The 20,140-nt window shown below is 42.1% G+C and overlaps 1 protein-coding gene across 7 annotated transcripts in view; it reads left to right on the top strand.

The window, feature by feature from the left end:
- The window catches only part of traf3ip1 (TNF receptor-associated factor 3 interacting protein 1), a 131,045-nt gene that overhangs the window by 65,809 nt on the left and 45,096 nt on the right, over nt 1-20,140 (top strand). For 6 of the 7 annotated variants that reach the window (XM_078551430.1, XM_078551427.1, XM_078551429.1 and 3 more), the window contains 2 exons: nt 4,060-4,096; nt 8,294-8,370. In XM_078551430.1, coding sequence (XP_078407556.1) covers nt 4,060-4,096; nt 8,294-8,370 — 114 coding nt within the window. The remainder of the gene's footprint in view (nt 1-4,059; nt 4,097-8,293; nt 8,371-20,140) is intronic. The other variant, XR_013577908.1, reaches the window with a different exon arrangement.

Here is a 20,140-nt window from a genome sequence, read left to right as displayed (position 1 = left end):
AGAAAAGAGTCAAGATAGCAAGAAATGAGTTCCATGGGGCAGGAACAGGCTGACACAATCGGTCTGCCGGGACACTCCTGTTTGTGGATTTTGGGTAGGAGGTAGAAGCGGGCCGTCCAAGGTTGGGAGACTGAGGTTGGAAGCTGTGAAGGGAAGATCTCCAGAGGAGATGAGGTCAATGACAGTCCTGGAAACAATGGCTTGATGTTCAGTGGTGAGTCATGGTCCAGGGGGAGGTAGGAGGAAGTGTCTGTGAGCTGGCGCTCAGCCTCTGCGAGGTAGAGGTCAGTGTCCCAGACAACAACAGCACCACCCTTGTCAACAGCTATGATGACAAAGTCAGGGTTAGACCTGAGAGAACGGAATGTGGCAAGTTCAGAAAGAGAGGTTAGAGTGGGTGAAAAGAGCAGAGAAATTGAGACGACTAATGTATTGCCGACAGTTCTCAATGAAAAGATCAAGAGCAGGTATGAATCCAGAGGGAGGGGTCCAGGTGGAGGGAGAATATTGGAGGCGGGTAAAAGGATCTGTTGAACTGGGGGAGGACTGCTGCCCAAAGAAGTGAGCCGCACGGAGATGAAGGCAGCAGAAGAAGAGTTCAGCATCGTGACGAGCCCGAAATTCATTGAGATGAGGGCGTAAGGGTATGAAACTGAGTCCTTTGCTGAGCACTGAATGTTCAGCATTAGAGAGGGGAAGGTCAGGGGGTATGGTGAATACATGGCCGGGGCTGGGATTAGAAGATGGGATGGGGTCAGAGGGACGGGCAGGGGTGGAGGGTCCTGGATGGGCGTTGGTGTCGATGAGTTGTTGGAGCTTGCATTCCTTTGCACCTGAAAGAAAGAGACAAAGTTTCTTGTCAGCGTCGGATGAGATGAAGAATAAAATGAAACTGGGGACAAGGACAGCTTTGAGATAGGGTGAGTCGGTGCTGCTGGAGGGAGAGGTCGAGTGTGTTCATATGAACATAAATGAACATTAATTGTTTTATTTGCAATTTTCCTCCAGCTCTTTGACTTTAAGTATGCTCAAGGATAATCAAAAGAGCTAATTTATATATACTCCTGGTTAGACCCAATGATCCACATAATACATTTTGATGAGAATTGGAATTTGTAGTATCGTTTTTTTCTGCACATCAACAATCTAATTTTTTTTTCTTGTATTTTCATCCCTCGAATGCACACGCACGCACACACACATACTCAACTCTCTCTCTGTCTGTTATGATCCCAGCTGATGTTAATACTGGACATGTCAGAACCCAGAATGAAACTTGGCTTGTTTGATCCTAACTTTGTTTACTTTTGAAACAGTGGAGGAAAGTTACTGAACAAATCCACAGGAGTCTGTTGATGAACTTTTAGCGCAAAGAATAAAACATTTATTAAACAAGAAAAATGAACTATATTATACCAGACAAAAAGGTTGGAAAGATCTCAATACAAACACAGGAAAATTATTCAAATATTCGCTTTTCCTTCACCCCAGCTACATCTTAACAGCCACAAAAATTCGGAAAGATAAAACAATTTACCGTATCTATTTTATACTCTTAATATTCAGGGTAAATATGAACCAACTGGTGAACTGTGGTCAGACACACCACACTCCAATGTAAATGACAGGTGTGACCAAAGCAGATTCTCTGGATTTCTCAACAACCCACCCAGACATTTGTCACACCATTAGTCAACCGGCTTCACTGAAATTCTGTCTGTCTTATAAGGGTTTCCAGTCCTCACATTTGAAGATCTCGCCTTGGAATTCTATTCAAATGTCGCTCCCCCTTGGATGGCTTCAACAAGGATCCACCTCCAGGATTTCATTCTCGCCTTCTGAGATTCCTTTCCGCTGGATCTCTGAGTACACTAGCTTCACCTTCCAAGTACGCTTTCAGATCTTCTGCCGCACCGAGCAGAACACCACTGCTCCAATAGCCCGCAGTAAGGAGTCACCAACCTTTGACTGCTTCCTCGGATCTACAGGGCTTCTCTCAAGCCCTATTCACTTCAAATCAGCTCACTGCAGCTCTCTCTTTAACTTGGAGCCTATTTCTCTGGTCCTTCCTCTCAGCTTTACAAAACAGGATATGTTTCTGATCTCTGCCCTTGTCCCTTACATGGGACTTTCTTCTAGGACCTCTTCCTGATCCCTGTCTTTGGTTTGAGACCCCCCCCCTCGGGCCCTGCCCCCTGCTCCCTGCTCCCTAGGATACCTTCCTACGGAATGGTGCTCTGGCTCAGGTCACCTAACCCGTGGTTTCACGCTATTTCACTCCTTTGCTTCCCTTTATTTTGCGCAGGTGCGCAAGGCTGGTTCCTGGCCCAAAGACGTGAAAAGACACTAACTGGACATGTGTGGCCCTTTCCCGGCCGGTGCATGTGCAGCATGCTCCTACCTCTGACTGCTGATTTAAAAGTAGCATAAGTATTAATGTTTCATCACGACACACCACCTTAGGTCAAGTTGCTAATTGCCAGAGTGATTGATTTAAAAAGGGACCAGCCTCAGTAATATGAGAGCAAAAAAGTACTGTTCCAGGACACACAAACCATTCATCCATATGTTCATTTTATTTGAATTTCAGTACAGCTGCTAATATTTCCATTAATAAACACCAAAGTAATGGGATTATCATTTTTATTATTATTACAAGATTAGTTAGAATGCGCTTTATTTAAAAAGAACACTTTATTATGAAGAAAGTTGTAGACTGTTCTAACAGTGGCTATTATTAAGGCCATTGATTTGTAGTCTTCATGAAAGAATGAATAGAACTGCCAAAATAGTGATGATAAACCTGAACTGTAATAAACTGAAATTTGGCTTATTTATTATTGTGCCGCAATTATTGCCACTTTGCAATCATTCTTTTTTCCCACTACATACTTAGTATCTTACAAGCCGTTTTTAACCCTGGCCATCCAAAGGAAACCTGGTAGGCAATTAAAATGGCCACAGTGACTTTCCCCACCAATCACAACTGATTCCTAAAATGAGGGGACTGTCCATTAAGGAGAGACTGAGTAGGCTAGGCCTTTATTCCCTGGAGTTTAAGAAAATTGAGAGGTGATCTCATTGAAACGTTTAAACTCATAAGGGGCTTGACGAGGTTAAATTCAGGGCCACAGGTTCAGAACTAGGTGTTAAGCATTTAGGACTGAGATGAGATTTTTTTTCATGCATGGGATTGTGAATTTTTGGAATCCTCTACCTCAGATTGGTTTTGCAAGTTCAAAAGTGAATGTATTTAAGAGATCCATAGGCTTTTAGATGCCAAAGGAATTAAAGAATATGGGGATAGGTGGAGTTGAGGGCGAAGATGAGCCATGATCTTATTAAATGCAGCAGGCTTGAAGGGCCATATGGCCTATTCCTGCACCCATTTTGTATGTTCTTACATCCAAATGATCATGCTGCCTTCCAATGCGTTCGAATTTTAACCTGCTCCTTTGAGCAGGCAAGAGGACGTGTGCTAGAAAGTAGTAGTGTCCTTCTTTAAATGTGCAAATTGGATTCCAGTTACGATATTGGTACCTGATTACAATTTTAACTCGAGGCCAGCACGGGGCTTCCCCATCAGGTCAACCTCACGGCAAGAGAAGCTGGAGCCAGAGGAAACGAGTTAAATTTTGTTTTTGTTTCTTTTGGGATAGGAGTACGAGTGCTCCTCTGGACCCACAAGGAAACCTTGGGCTTTCCTTGCCCTTGACCACAATATTCTTTCTAGTGGATAGTGGCTTCGTGATTCACTTAATTGAAAGAATGCATGTAAGCCTTTCATTTTTTTTTGGAGGGAGATTTTAAAATATTGTCTTGGCATTACTGCCACAGCAACCCAGTTTGATGCTGCTATTTTAGCAATATGTTTTTTAAACTTTGAATCTGGAAAATCATATATTTTAAAGTGACAGACAGATATGACACCACGGTAGAGATTAGAGGGTATTGTTAAAATTTTTAACCACAAATAATCTCCAAAGCTATTGGTAAGAAGAAACATTACTGTTTGGCCAAGGTGATTAAATGGATGTTTTTACTTGTGTTTTTCCCTAGGCTACAGCGGTGGAACTGCATGGCAGTGAAGACCATGGTATGTGCAGCTAAAACTTATTCCTTAATGTGATAATTTGACTTATTTTCCCCTTTGTGTTGTTAGTGGTGTGCCCCAGGGATATGTGCTGGGGCCTCTGTTTTTGATTATATTTATAATTGACTTGGAGGAAGGATTAGAGAGCTATGTATCTCAGTTTGCGATGATACTAAGTTAGATAGCACAGTAAATAGTATAAATGGGAGCAGAAAGTTGCAAAGGGACATTGCTGGATTAAGTGAATGGGCAACACTGGCCCCTGGAGTTCGGTATGGGCAAGTGTGAGCACTTTGGAGTATTTTCTAAATAGCAAGAAACAAGGAACTGTGGTTGAGCAGAGAGTCTTGGGCCCAAGTACAAAAATTAATAAAAGCTATTATTGGACATGTACAAAAAAAGAAAAGGGCTAATGAAACTTTGGCCTGTATTTCAAGAGGGCCGCAGAATAAAGAGGTGTAAGTTATGCTACAGTTGAATAAAGCTCTGGTTAGACCCCATGTGCAGTAACTAGATTTTATTTCTGGGCCCTGCACTTCAGGAAAGGTACATTGTCCTTGGGAGGGGGTGCAACACAGATGCACCAGAATGATATCGGAGCTAACAGGGCTAAATTAGGAAGATGGTTGCATAGACTAGGCTTGTATTCTATTGAATATAGAAGTTTAACGGATGATCTTTGTGGTGTTCAAGATGATAAAGGGAATTGGTATACAGAGAGAAATAATTCCCTCTGGTGGGGGAATTCAAAACAATGGGGCATAATCTTAAAATTAGAGCTAGGCCATTTGGGCTGACATCAGAATGCACTTCTTCACACACAAACCAGTGAAAATCTGGAACACTCCCGTAAAAGGCTCTGATGGTGGATCGGTTAAAAACTTCAAGATTGAGATTTTTGTTGCAGCCAGGGTTATGGAAACAAAACAATTAGATGGAATTACACTACAGATCAGCCATGCTGGAGTTTTTGGAAAAGGTAACAGAGATGGTTGATGAGGGCAAGGCTGTGGACGTGGTGTATACGGACTTCAGAAAGGCGTTCGATACAGTGCCACACAACACACTTGTGAGGAAAGTTATAGGTCATGGAATAAAAGGGACAGTAGCAACGCGGTACAAAATTGGCTGAGGGATAGGAAACAGAGAGTAATGGTTAATGGGTATTTTTCAGGCTGGAAGAAGGTTTGTAGTGGAGTTCCCCAGGTGTTGGTATTGGGACCCTTGCTTTTCCTGATATATATAAATGATCTATATCTTAGTGTGCAGGGGACAATTTCAAAGTTTGCGGATGACACACGACTTGGGAGAATTGTAAACTGTGAGGAGGACAGTGTAGAACTTCAAAAAGACATTGACACATTGGTGGAGTGGGCAGATAGGTGGCAGATGAAGTTCAATGCAAAATGTGAGGTGATACACTTTGGTACAAAGAACATGGAGAGACAGTATAAAATAAAGGAAATTATTCTAAAGGGTGTGCAGGAGCAGAGAGACCTGGGTGTATATGTACATAAGTCATTAAAGGTGGCAGGACAGGTAGAGAGAGCTGTTTCTAAAGCATACAGTATTCTAGGCTTCATTAGTAGGGACATAGATATAAGAGCAAGGAGGTTTTTATGAACTTATATAAGACACTGATTAGACCTCAGCTGGAGTGTTGTGTACAGTTCTGGGCGCCACACTATAGGAAAGGTGTGAACGCATTGGAGAGAGTGCAGAAGAGGTTTACAAGTGTGGTTCCAGGGATGAGACACTTCAGTAATGAGGAAAGATTGGAGAAGTTGGGACTGTTTTCCTTGGAGAGGAGAAGGCTAAGAGGAGACTTGATAGAAGTTTTCAAAATCATGAGGGATCTGTAGATAGGGAGAAACTGTTCCCGCTCATAAACTGATCAAGAGGCAGGGCACAAAGTTTTAAAGTGTTTTGCAAAAGAAGCAAATGCGAGGTGAGAAAAAACTTTTTCACATGGTGAGTAGTTAGGGTTTGGAATGCACTGCCTGGAAGTGTGGTGGAGGCACACACTTGTCAACTGAGGCATTCAAATAGGCATTGGATGATTGTTTAAATAGGAACAACCTGCAGGTTTATGGGGAAAAGGCAGGAGACTGGCACTAAGTTAAAATGCTCAGAGAGCAGGTGCAGACACAATGGGCCAAATGGCCTCCTTCTGCACCATAACAATTCTGTGATTCTATGATCTAATTGAATGGCCTATTCCTGTTCCTGTGTTACTCAAACCTTCAGCTGGATATTGCTCAGTGCTAATGTACGGTGCACATAATCGCTAATTTAAGTGACATTGGTAAAGAACAAATTGTTAACGTTAACACTTAAACTCTTGAATGTATTGTTACGGAAAACCCCAACAGATATTGTTGCATTAATTGTGGATTGTAACTTGAGCATCCATTTTAGCCAGCCCTGCAGCTTAAATGTTTTTGAGTTGAAATTCCATGTACTGAAGGCCATTATTTATTTTATGGTTGTGACTAGTTTCCACTACCAGAGCAACTTATTAACTCACACGGATGAAAGCCAGAAAACAATAGTGCAGTTGAATTGTCAAACATCTGTTACTTAGTAGTGTTTGCCAGTCTTTATTTGAATGGTCACAAGTGAGTTGGGTTAGAGATGTGTGAAAATATATTTCACATCTAAGCTTCAGGGTTTAGTTAGTAGGCCATTGGGGATTTTCTACAATAAAAAGGAAAACTGCTAATACCTTTTTGCAAAGGTTTTCATATAAAAATGGCAATTATTCCATATTAAAAGCAGGCATCATTCCTAGTAAAGAAGATGCCATCAGGATGCATGTATGTAAGTTTACATACAGCTGTTTACCACAGCTTCCCTGACTAGACCATGTTAATCCGTTGACTGTATTGTGGGGAAGTCACAAAATTGTAATTGGATTTTACCCTGGATTCAAAAAGAAAAGATTTCTTTATATGCCCTCTATGATATGTTTATTGCTGTATATGTTTTTTTTCATAATTGTAAATTGAGTAAAACACAACTAAATGTACAGACAGATTGAATTTGCTGCTTAAAAGGAAAATGTTACTTTTTTGAATTGTAACTTGTTCTCATAAGATCAGAAGATATAGGAGCAGGGAGTAGACTATTTGGTCCATTGAGCCTGCTCCTCCATTCAATAAGTTCATGACTGATCTGATTGTGGCATTAACTCCACTTTCCTGTCTGCCCCCGTAACCCTTGACTCCCTCATAGATTCAAAATCTACCTAATTCAGCCTTGAATATATTCAATGACCCAGCCTCCATTGATCTCTGGGGAAGAGAATTCCAAAGATTAGTGACCCTGTGAGAGAAGAAATTCCTCCTCATCTCCGCCTCAAAGAAAGCGATTGTTACATCTGTTGCTTTCTAATACTCCTCCTGACTCAACCGTGTTTATGTTTTGAAGCTGCTAGTCGGAGCTACCTGGCATTGTGTGTTTTGTTTAGGGTATTCATGAAATTCTGCTTTTCGGGATGTGAGGAAAAGAAGGAATGCTTCAGAGAAGATCTCGCCCCAAACTTCCTGTGACCAGTTTTAAGGGAATTTGTTTTTGATCAAGTTGTATCTTTCGTCTCTAGCTCCTGGCTTTGAGTAGTATCAAAACTGGCAGTCGCCAGTAGGCAGTAGCTATCTATGTCCTCAGCGAAATGATTTTATGCAATTTCATCCTAGTTTCCAGTGAGTATAAATCTACAATAGAAAATAATCCATAAGTTAAGAGACTGACAAGAGTGTCTGCCATGGAACTTGGAAATATTACAGTAGGGAGTGATTTACTAAGCCAGAAGAAGCTTTGCATTACGCTCATTGCTGCACCTGGGTCATATATTTTTTGTTTAATGACGCTCCTGTAAAGCTCCTTGGGATGTGGGGGTATAGGGAGTGTACAGGAAAGCAGAGGCACAATCAGATCAGCCATGATCTTATCAAATGGCGGAGCAGGCTTCATATGTTGTTTGTATGTTTTACTAAGTTAAAGGCACTAAACAAATACAAGTAGTTGTATTTGAATTGTGATGCTGATACTGGCTGACGAAAGCCAATTTCCCTCTTGTCTATCTCTTGTATTTCCATCAACTTAAACTAGAAAACAATCTTGAAAACCGTTGGAAGAATTTTACATAATGCAAATTTCATTCTGTCAGCACACATAGAGAGAAATCTATTTTTGTCACAGGTGTGCTTGTCAGGAAGATTTTAGAAACAAAGAAGGATTATGAATCTTCAAAGTCTGCAACAAAACCCAAAGACCAGGTAAGGAGAAGTTACAGGAACCATAATTTGTACATGATACTTATGCCAACCATTTTATAACTTGGATACATGAATTTCAACCATTTTATTATGAAGTACTACAAGTTTTTTGTGATAGTTTAGATGGAAAATAGTCTCCAGTGTGTTCATCTTTTCATCTTGAGATTTAGGTTTAAAAGTTAACTATGTGGTTCGGTTCACTCCATATGAATAGTTTTATTCAGTCTTTTTTTAAAATAATGCATTGATTATTATTTCTCAACCTCTAGAACCACCCTACAGTTTGTTTTCCACTCAAAGTGGGAAGGGATATACTTTGTTTAAAGTACAAGAACAGGAATTCATACAAGGAGTTATTCTTCCTGGATAGTGCTAACTTTTGAGGGAACTACAATACAGACTGATGTTTCCAAACATTTGACGAAAGCAATCTTAAATCTAGTGTACATGCCTCTATGTATTATATAATTGCTTAGTAAAATTCTATGATATCAGTATAGAAACTCTTATCTTTTAATTGGAGTAAGAAACTGAATATTGTGGATTTAGCCCTCCCTCCCCATAGCAGATTGGTCACATAGTCATAGGTAACTGGTAAATAAAAATCTAAGGCAGATTTTGGTTTTGCTAGCTGAATTGTACTGTTTATAAAGTCACTCAACTATCTAAGATCCAGAAGTAGATGTGATCATGTGACTCATACTTTGAGTTATGCTTTAATAAAAAAGCTGTAGCTTTGTAACCTCTGAAATTAAAGTTAGTCCATCCCCATTGTCACTAATCATCGCTAACATCCTTATGGAAGAGTTCAAACAAGCAGCACTTCAATCAGTAAGTCTGCAACCTAAACTCTGGCTTTGATATGTCGACGACACTTTCGTCATTTGGCAACATGATAAGAGAGAACGGCATAGTTTCCCACAACACCTTAATAATCAACTTTTGAGTATTAATTTTATCAGGGAGACAGAACAACAACTTTCCATACCATTTCTTGAAGTTCTCATCACTATGTCTCAGCAGTACACCAATATGTCAAGTCTACTGTAAGCCCATTCATACTGACGGATATCTGGACTACTGATCTTTCCATCATCCCTGCACCCTCCAGTGGCTTCCAACACCCTCATTAGAAGAGCCTAGTCCATTAGTGACAAGAAAGAACTTTACAGTAAGAACTTTGTGATATTAAGTCTACACTTCAACTCGATGGCTTCCCTTCACACAGGATTAACACACACCCACCTGTTACTCGCTCCCTAACAACTACTTCCTCTAAGGCAAGAGTCACCCTCCTGTACATTGGTTCCACCTCACATAGACTATAGTGCATACTCAAGTCAGTGGACATAGAAGTCTGACACAAGTCATCTATGAAGCTCCACTCCATCCTCCATATCCATAAAGACAAGAAGCCATCTTGCAATAAACCAGGAATTTACTGCATGCCATGCAATTGTGGACCCGTCTACATTGGGAAAACAGGCCGCAGCCTACACACTAGACTCAAGGAATAACAAACCTGCTTCAAACATAGTGAATGGGACAATTCAGCTATTGTCAAAGATGATCAACTTAATAACCACCACATCCAATGGTCCAGACTGTCAGCTGAAATCTCCAGCTAGTCAACAGACACTGGATTGACAGGAGAATATTAGCTATGGACAGAGAAAATGGAGTACTCTGCCTCTCTCATGTGCCTCTAGAGGCGAGAGCTACTAAGTCTAAGTCAATGGATCAACTCTAGATGTATCTCATCTGTCATAACCAACATACAAGATGTGTCAGGGAAACCATGAAGATCTATCAATACCACTTCTTATCAGTGACATTTGGCTACCTTTACTCAGCAAATACATTACCATCCACTCTGCAAGGTTGACCAATCAGCAAGAATGTTGACATATACCACCCTATTACAAAAACAATAGCCTGACCAATCAGCAGTAAGTTCCTGCGCATATTCCCGTCTTTTACCACATATAACTACTGCTTTCACCTGTTCCAGTCAGTCTTCCAGATGACGGACAGAGTACGCTGCCTGAAACATTGAGGCCCACCAGGTGTACTAAGGAACACTTCTAAGGTGACAACTGCTCTTTTCAGAGCAAATTTTACATGGCGTAACTGTAAAATCGTCTTACTCAAGGTTACCGCTCTCACCATAAAAACCTTCAAACAACTTTTAGTCCATTTTTGTAACAAACTTATTGGCTTTTGCATGCACACATTTTTTGTTATTAATGTTCTGTTATGTGCTCTTTGTAGTATTCTAGCTTATCTTAATGGAGAAATGCATCTTATGGGCAGCAGGTCTGAATTCTTTCGAGCCAAAAGAGATATAGATCTATCTAGAACAAGTGACTTTTGTGCTTAAGTCTGTGGTAATATGTTCTGTACCACAAATCTGATCCAAATCTCTCTGCATTCTGAGATAACCAGAATTGTGTTTGTGTAGGGAACGTAAGCCATGCAGGAAGCGATGGTCCTGTGAGATTATACTGTCAAGTTTTCTCTCATGTGTTCCTAACCTCTTAGGGCCGAATACTCAGATGCTTAGAAGTTTCCTTCTTAAACGTGCTTTTTTATCCTTTTGGTGACCAAATGAAGGGGGAGTTAATGCAACATGTATTTGGTTTACTAATTGTCAACATTTTAAAGCAGGTGTCCATAGCAGTCAATTTGTTTTGATTAAATATATTTAAAATACTGTAAAGTAGCCTTTTTGATATAACTGGTACTACATAAGTGATGGTGTTGCAGCTACAATGATAATTTTTGACCCTGTCTGCGTGGATGAGGATGCTGTTTTTGGAAGAGGCTGGAGTTACTGCTGTATATTGTAAGTGTTCCTAGCTTGTCACATTTACCCAGTAGAACTTTGTAATGCATAGATTATCCTCTAGATGATGCTCTTGTTAATGAAGGGAATGAAATTCAAAACTACAACAAATATTTTTAAGGCATTAAAGGAACCAAAAAAAAACCCAGGATAATTTAGATGTGCTAAGACCATTTGAAACTAAGAAAAGTGATTTTTTTTTATATTGTACATACTTTTTAAAGTAAAATTGCCTGTTTAAGGGTTACAGTTGGAAAGTTGGATACAGGTTTCTGTAATTCTTCTTTCAACATAACCACATGTTGTGGTGTTGTGAAAGACAACCAGGAAACAAATCTGAGTCACCTTCTCCCAGAACTGTTCCACATCTGAAACAAAACTAAGGAAAATAACGCTAAGTTTTCAGATTTTTTAAATTGTGTTTGCGCTTAACCCTAAAGTGCTCTCTGAAATTTAGGATCAAATCTTGCATTATCTTGCAACCTAAAGATTTAGGCTGTGATACTTAACTCAAAGCTGAATTTCAGTGGACAAAGGAAAACTCAGGTACAATAGTATCAGTTGGTGGCAGCCTTCCATCTCTTCAGACAGTGGTTTGTGCTGTAGTAGTCAACTCTAAGTTAAGAATCGCCTGGCGTGCCTCAGGAACCCTATTCTAGCATGGCAGTCTCTGCCACATTTGCTGTAGAGGAAGACAGTGGCTGAGAAGGTGTATGATTCGCTGGCCTCTGTTTTCTCTGGGCCCGCTTCTTGGCCAGCTGAGCATTTTGTTTCTGCCAATGCCTCTTCCAATGCCCTTCCTAATAGACAACCTCCAGAGGTTACAGCTGTCAGCGATTGTCTCCCAGTTGTCAGTGTCGATGCCTGCCATCTTCATATCTTTCTTGAGGTGTCCTTGTAGACACCAAGGAGTATGTTCCACTTTGCTTCTGCACTGTGTGTGAGAATGCCAGAGAGCACCTGTTCAATTGAGTTGACGAACTATCTTGGTGGGCAGCATGACTGACGTATGAGGACAGCATTTCTGCTTTGAATGAAAAATCTTCAAGGGTCACATTCTAGTGTGGTGCACACTAGGGAGTGATCTGTATCAGTGGTGTGGTAGCTGCAAGTGTTGAGCATGCTGTTCAGAGAGTTACATCTAGTGATGATCAGATCCAGCTGGTGCCAAAGCCCTGGTCTTGAATGTTTCCAGGATACCTTGTGGCTTGGTTTGTTCTGAAAGAAGGTGTTAGTCACACACAGCTCATGGTAGCAGCAAAGCTCAAGTAGCCTCTGTCCATTCTCATTTATCTTTCCCAAACCTTGATGTCCAAGGCAGGAGGGCCATGCCTCGTGGTCTGTGTCCACTCTTGCGTTGAAATCCCGTAGTAGGTAACGATGTTCTGACTTAGGGATCCTGCAAATAGCAGTGTCAAGCTCCTCATAGAACTGGTCTTTTGGCACTGTAGTGGAGCATAGATACTCTTGAGGTTAACTGGTCCTGTTTGAGTTGAGATAGGATAGAGAGAACACATTCCGAACCATTTGTGGGAGGTTCCATCATTGAGAGTAGCGAGCTCCTTACAGCAAAACTTACACCTTGTTCATGCATTTCCGCTGAATTCTTCCTGTACCAGATGAACATGTAATCTTTATCTCTCAGTGATCCACTCTTGGCGAGCCTTGCCTTTTGGTAGAGAAGCTATGCCAATATTCAGCCTATCAAGTTCTATGTAAATCACAACTGTCTGCAAGTTGTCTGTCTCTCCGGTGCACGTGTTCCTGGCTTTCCAGTCTGCCAATTTAAGAGTTGTTATCTTCTTTTTGTTTGTTTTCCTGGTGCAATGGATTTTGTCCACTTGTTGAGCAGAAACTCTAAGCTCCAAGCACCCATTGAAGCAGATGGACTGTGGCAGGTCAGCACTTTATTAGTTGGGGGCTGCTCAACTTGAGGTGGGCAGTGGCTGACCATTGGGACACAACGGTCCCTCCTACTGTCAGAGACCGCCTGTAGTACCCGTTCTCTATGCCAGCTGAGTTGAGCTTATCACTCCTAACTGCTGTCTCCTGTGTTCTGTTAACGCTCTGCAGCGAAACTGGAGTGTCCACTCCAGGGTACAAGCCTGGTCAAAATTTATGGAGATGCCCAAATGTCAGGGTCCCGCTTTTGAACTCCCTGGGTGAGTCTAAAGGAATGCATAGCACTACGTTAGGCACTGGCTTGGTTGCAGGAGTTGCTAGAAAGATAACATGTTTAGACATCAGTCTGCCCTTGGGTTCCACTCCAGATTTTTTGTCAGGGTTTATTCCCTTCCACTCTCCTAAGTCCCAAGACAATGGAGCTATTTGCTAATAGCTGGGAGTTTGGCTCATGAGTGTCAGGGCATGTCCACATGCCAGTGGACCTGCACACTGCATGTCTGGGGTCAAATCTCCTCTGAGTTCCCCTGAAGCTATAGCCTGGAGCCGCGAGGAGGCACAGCTGAGACTTGCCGATGGAGGTGCTGTGTGCCGACTGGGAGAGACTCGCACATTTGGCTCTCTTTCTTGCATTGCTGCTAGCTAGCAGTGTAGGCTGAAAATGACTAGCAAACTAGCACACAAAAACAGAAAACATGTTAACTCTCTTCACGTACGCACTAGATGCATCACATCGACCTATTGGTCACACATCAACAATGTATTTATTTAGAAACTTTTAACTTAAATACCCTATGATACTTCACAAGGGTGTAAACAGACACTGAATAAGACTCGGGAGATGGGGAAACAGACAGAGAAGGACTTGGAAGAATAATTGGGACTAAGATGGAACTCATAACAGGAGTTGGAGAAATGAACACTGAGCAGGATTTGGGGGGAAAGATGCTATGTTAGGAGGCAGAAGACTACTAAGGAATGTGTAGAGTAATTGAGGAATTCTGCATAGTCCCAAAATATGGCTCAAGTTTTCATGGCTACTGTGCATCAGCCTTCACTACTGATGATGATAGTTAACTACCAATATTGCAGCATAGTGTTTATGCTGATATTAAATTTATAAATGCTGATCTTAATTTGTAAATGTGGAAATGATCTTTGCCAGAATTAGAACTAAGAGTCAGATCAGGCAGCTTGGCCTGATAGCGTTCGCCCTAGGGTGCTTAAATAAATCGGTCTTTGTGATGTGGCCCACTGTCTCATATATTTAATTACTCCCTGAGATTTGGAATTGTTCCCAGGAAATATAGATTGGCCTATTTGGTGCTTGTGTTTAAAATGGGAAATAACTCAATGAGGAAATTACAGCTTTGTTAGTTTAACATCAAGGCAAGTTGCTTGAAGGGATTAGTAGAGATGTGTTATATTAACATCTTAAGTCAGTAATTAGCCATAGTCCACAAAGGACCATAGGCACCTCTAATGGGGAAGGAGAGATAATTGGTTATATATAGCATGAGGGTCAGCACTCCACAAGCATAGGGCAGGGTGAGGAGGTAGGCCTTCATGAACCACCACAGCCAGTGGATAGAGATTATTAGGGAATCTCAGGACAGGCTCTGGAGGAAGAAATACTGTTTCAACAACTTGATTGAACATTTCAAAGAGGTTGCAAAAAGGGTGGAGAAATTGGTTCACATTGTGATTCAGAGCTTTCAAAAGTTTTCTATTAAAATACTGAACAAAAAATTAAGGAAGGTTACACCTAATGGGGTTGGTGGTCAGATGCTAGGTTAATTAAAGAATTGGCTATATTTGCAAAACATCAGTAGAGAGCGATGAAGTCAGTGGAGAAACAATCCACAAGCTTTCAGATGATACGAAGATATGTGCAGGTGTGAGGACTTTGGATGAAGTAAATGGGTGGCAGATGGAGCGGCTACTGAATACTCCTATGTTTGGTAGATATCTTTAACATTGAGTAAGTAGCCAGAAGCATTTGTGGGGGTCCGCTCCAAACATAAACAAGGGCTTGGTCTGGCCATATCTGGAATAGTCTCCATTTGTCGTGCCCTCATGAGCGGGGAGGCGGTGGCATTGTGGTATTGTCACTGGACTGGTAATCTAGAGACCCAAGATAATGCTCTGGGGACCCTGGTGGAATTTGAATTAAATAAAAATCTGGAATTAAAAGTCTAATGATGACCATGAAACCATTGTTGTAAAAACCAATCTGACTCACTAATGAAGGAAGTCTGCTGTCCTTACTTGGCCTACATGTGACTCCAGATCCGCAGTATTGTGTTGACTCTTAAATACCCCCTGATTAGGCCTAGCAAGTCACTCAGTTGTATCAGACCACTAAAAGGTCAATAAAAAGGGAACGAAACCAGACAGATCACCCGGCATCGACTGAGGCACTGGAAACGGTAACAGCAAACCCAGCCCTGTCGATCCTTACTGTGCCAAAATTGGGAGAGCTGGCTCAGAGACTAGTCAAGCAACAGACTGACATAGTCATACTCACGGAATCATGCCTTACAGATCATGTCCCAACCATCACCAACACCATCCCTGGGTATGTCCTGTCCCACCGGCAGAGGGGACAGTACAGTTGTATACAGTTGGGAGGGAGTTGCCCTGGGAGTCCTCAACATCAACTCCAGACCTCATGGCATTGGGCCAAACATGGGCAAGGAAACCTCTTGCCACACACGTCTGTTGGAGCACCATCACAGACCGAGCTAGCTGAGTCCTAAAGGACATAGCTGCTAGACTGGGTCTGCGGCAGGTGGTGAAGGAACCAACAAGAGAGCAAAACAGACTTGACCTCATCCTCACCAACCTTCCTGCCGTGGATGCATCTGTCCATGACAGTATCGGTAGGAGTGACCACTGCGCAGTGCTTGTGGAGACAAAGTCCCGTCTTCACATTGAGGATACCCTACATTGTGTTGTGTGGCACTACCACCATGCTAAATGGGATAGATTTCGAACAGATTTAGCAAACTCAAGTGTCATGAAGAGATTAATATGTATAATGCTATTGAAAATTATTTTTTAAAATGGAATTCTAGTGGGGTTCTGTGTCTAGGTGGTGCCTATGTGTGTGTCTTAATTAGATTAAAGCCAGCTAGTCCAGGTGCTTTGACGTATACTAGTTTTGAGATGTTAATTGGGTGAACAGTAAGGAGAACAGTTAGGTAAAGTGTTCGTTTGCATTTGTTGAATAAACCACTCAAGACTGCGGGTAAAATCTAGCTAGAAAAAGCCAAACAAAGTGTTTATTTTTTCAGCTTACTAATAAAGATGGTGCTATGGAAGGGGTTTTATTGTTAGAGGAGCTAAGTTCAAATGACCTTGTGATACAATGGAAAATTTACATTCAAAGGGAAATCTAGGTATATAAAGGAAGGAATTTGTGTGGGTAAGGTAAAGGCATTTAAGAACTAAACAGCCTATGTGCCTCCAACCAACTTGCAAAAGGACCTCATTTGGAATTCGTAAGGTCAAATGTGCTTTGCCTGGTGTCAGTTTAAAGTGTATGGGTTCCTGTTGCCTTAGTGGAGATTTACCTGGGGGTGATTAATTCGGGGATTTGGATAAAAGTTATTAAAGCAATAATTTGTAGCCATATTTATGTGTTTAATTTGTTGTTAAATTAATAAATGTTTAATTTAGTTTTATATAAAAAGTACGAGACTCGGTGGTCTTATTCCTACTGAATTCAAAGTCTGCATCTCGAAATTACAAATTGCAAAAATGGGTTATGGCAGTTGTTTCAAGTTTCCCTCTGGAATTTGAGAACTCAGCCTTCACCATCGGCTGTGTCATAATACAAGACTGGACATCCATGAGACACTGTGGGTCATCAGCAGCAGCAGAATTGTACTCGACCACAATCTGTAACTTTATGGCCTGGCATATCCCCCACTCTACCACTACCATCAAGCCAGGGGATCAACCCTGGTTCAATGAAGAGTTCAGGAGGGCATGCCAGGAGCAGCACCAGGCATACCTAAAAATCAGGTGTCAACCTGGTGAAGCTACAACACAGGACGACTTGCATACCAAACAGCATAAGCAGCAAGTGATAGACAGAGCTAAGCAATTCCACAACCAATGGATCAGATCTAAGCTCTGCAGTCCTGCCACATCCAATCGTGAATGGTGGTGGACAATTAAACAACACACTGGAGGAGGAGGAGGCTCCACAAATATCCCCATCCTCAATTGTGGAGGACCCCAGCACATCAGTGCAAAAGATGAGGCTGAAGAATTCGTAACAATCTTCAGCCAGAAGTGTCGAATGGATGATCCATCTCGGTCTCCTCCCATGACCCCCATAATCCCAGATGTCAGTCGTCAGCCAATTCAGTTCACTCCATGTGATATTAAGAAACAGCTGAAGGCACTGGATACTGCAAAGGCTATGAGCCCTGTCAATATTCCAGCAATAGTACTGAAGACTTGTGCTCGAGAACTTGCTGTCCCCCTAGCCAAGCTGTTCCAGTACAGCTACAACACTGGCATCTACCCGGCTATGTGGAAAATTGCCCAGGTATGTCCTGTACACAAAAAGTAGGACAAATCCAACCTGGCCAGTTACCACCCCATCAGCCTATTCTCAATCATCAGTAAAGTGATGGAAGGGGTCATCAATAGTGCTACCAAGTGGCACTTGCTTAGCAATAACCTGCTCACTGATGCTCAGTTTGTGTTCCGCCAGGGTCACTCAGCTTCTGACCTCATTACAGCCTTGGTTCAAACATGGACTTCCAGAGGTGAGATGAGAGTGACTGCCCTTGCCATCAAGGCAGCATTTGATCGAGTGTGGCATCAAGGGTCCCTAGCAAAACTGAATTAAATGGGAATCGGGGAAAACTCTCCATTGGTTGGAGTCATACCTAGCACAAAGATGGTTGTGGTTGTTGGAGGTCAATCAAGTCAGCTCCAGGACATCACTGCAGGAGTTCCTCAGGGTAGTGTCCTAGGTCCAACCACCTTCAGCTGCTACCATCAATGACCATCCTCCCATCGTAAGGTCAGAACTGGGGATGTTTGCTGATGATTGCACAATATTCAGCACCATTCGCGACTCCTCAGATACTGAAGCAGCCCATGTCTGAATGCAGCAAGACCCAGACAATCTCCAGGCTTGGGCTGACAAGTGGCAAGTAAGCTTCAAGCTACACAAATGCCAGGCAATGACCATCTCTAACAAGAGAGAATCTAACCATCATCCCTTGACATTCAATGGCATTACCATCGCTGAATTCCCCACTATCAACATCCTGGGGGTTACCATTGAGCAGAAACTAAACTGGACTAGCCATATAAATACTGTGGCTGCAAGAACAGGTCAGAGGCTGGGAATCCTGCATCGAGTAACTCACCTCCTGACTCCCCAAAGCCTGTCCACAATCTACAAGGCACAAGTCAGGAGTGTGATGGAATACTCTCCGCTTGCCTAGATTAGTGCAGCTCCAACACCACTCTAGAAGCTTGACACCATCCAGGACAAAGCAGCCCGCTTGATTGGCACCCCATCCACAAACATTCTCTCCCTTCGTCACCGACGAATGGTGGTAGCAGTGTGTGCCATCTACAGGATGTACTGCAGAAACTCACCAAGGCTCCTTAGGCAGTATCTTCCAAACCTATGACTGCTACCATCTAGAAGGATAAGAACAGCAGGCACATGGGAACACTGCTACCTGGATGTTCCCCTCCAAGCTACTCACCATCTTGACTTGGAAATATATTGCCATTCCTTCACTGTTGCTGGGTAAAAACCCTGGACCTCCCTCCCTAATAGCACTGTGGGTGTACCTACACCACATGAACTGCAGCGGTTCAAGAAGGAAGCTCACCACCACCTTCTCAAGGGCAATTACAGATGGGCAATAAATACTGGCCTAGCTAGCCATGCCTTCATCCCGTAAATGAACAAAAAAAACATAATGGGCTATTGAGTCCACGGAATAGATTGAGGCAAACTGCTCAATTGATACCTAGTTTAAGAGCTCATAGTTATCAGGGCAGGCTTCGAGAGCTGGAATTCTTTATCTTGAAAAGCTTGGACTTCAAGGTGAAATGATTGAGGTCCTTAAGTTATGAAGGAATTAGATTCTATCTGTGTGAATGGGTTACCTGAGCTAGATACTTAGCTAGACCTCGGTCATCAGTACATGTTAACAAAATCATGGAGTTAGGTTAGATACCGGGGTATGGGGTGGGTGGTGGTAATGGGGTGAGATGGCCTATCTTTCTCTTATTCAGAAAGGGAGGGAGACAAAAAAAAAGCAGGTAACTATAGGCCAGTTAGCTTAACAGCTGTCATTGGGAAAATGTTGAGGTCTATTATAAAGCATGTAGAAATGCATAATATAATCAAGCAGAGTCAGCATGGCTTCATGAAGGGGAAATCATGCCTGACAAGTTTATTGGAATTCTTTGAGGAGGTAACAAGCAGAATAGATAAAGGGGAACCAGTAGATGTAATATATTTGGATTTCCAAAAGGCGTTCGATAAGATATCGCACATAATGCTACTTAATAAGATAAGAGACCATGATGTTAGGGATAGTATATTAGCATGGATAGAGGACTGGCTAACTAATAGACGACAGAGAGTTGGGAAAAGGGGGGCATTTTCAGGATGGAACCTGTAACTAGTGGAGTGCCACAGGGATCAGTGCTGGGGCCACAATTATTTACAATATATATTCATGACTTGGATGAGAGAAATGAATGTACTATCGCCAAGTTTGCGTATGACACAAAAATAGGTGGGAAGGCAAGTGGTGAGGATGAGGCAAAGAGTCTACAGAGGGATATAGACAGGTTAAGTGAGTGGGCAAAATGTGACAGATGGAATATAATGTGAGAAAGTGTGAGGTTATGCATTTTGGCAGGAAGAATAGAGGAGCTGAATATTATTTAAATGGAGAAAGACTGAAGAAAGCTGCAGCACAGAGGGATTTTCGTGCATGAATCACAGAAAGCTAGCATATAAGTTTA

This window comes from Cetorhinus maximus, chromosome 11 (assembly GCF_964194155.1).
Source record: "Cetorhinus maximus chromosome 11, sCetMax3.hap1.1, whole genome shotgun sequence".
In the NCBI taxonomy this organism is placed as follows: Eukaryota; Metazoa; Chordata; class Chondrichthyes; order Lamniformes; family Cetorhinidae; genus Cetorhinus; species Cetorhinus maximus.
The sequence above is the reverse complement of the archived record's forward strand: the minus strand, read 5'-3'. Positions and strand labels throughout refer to the sequence as shown.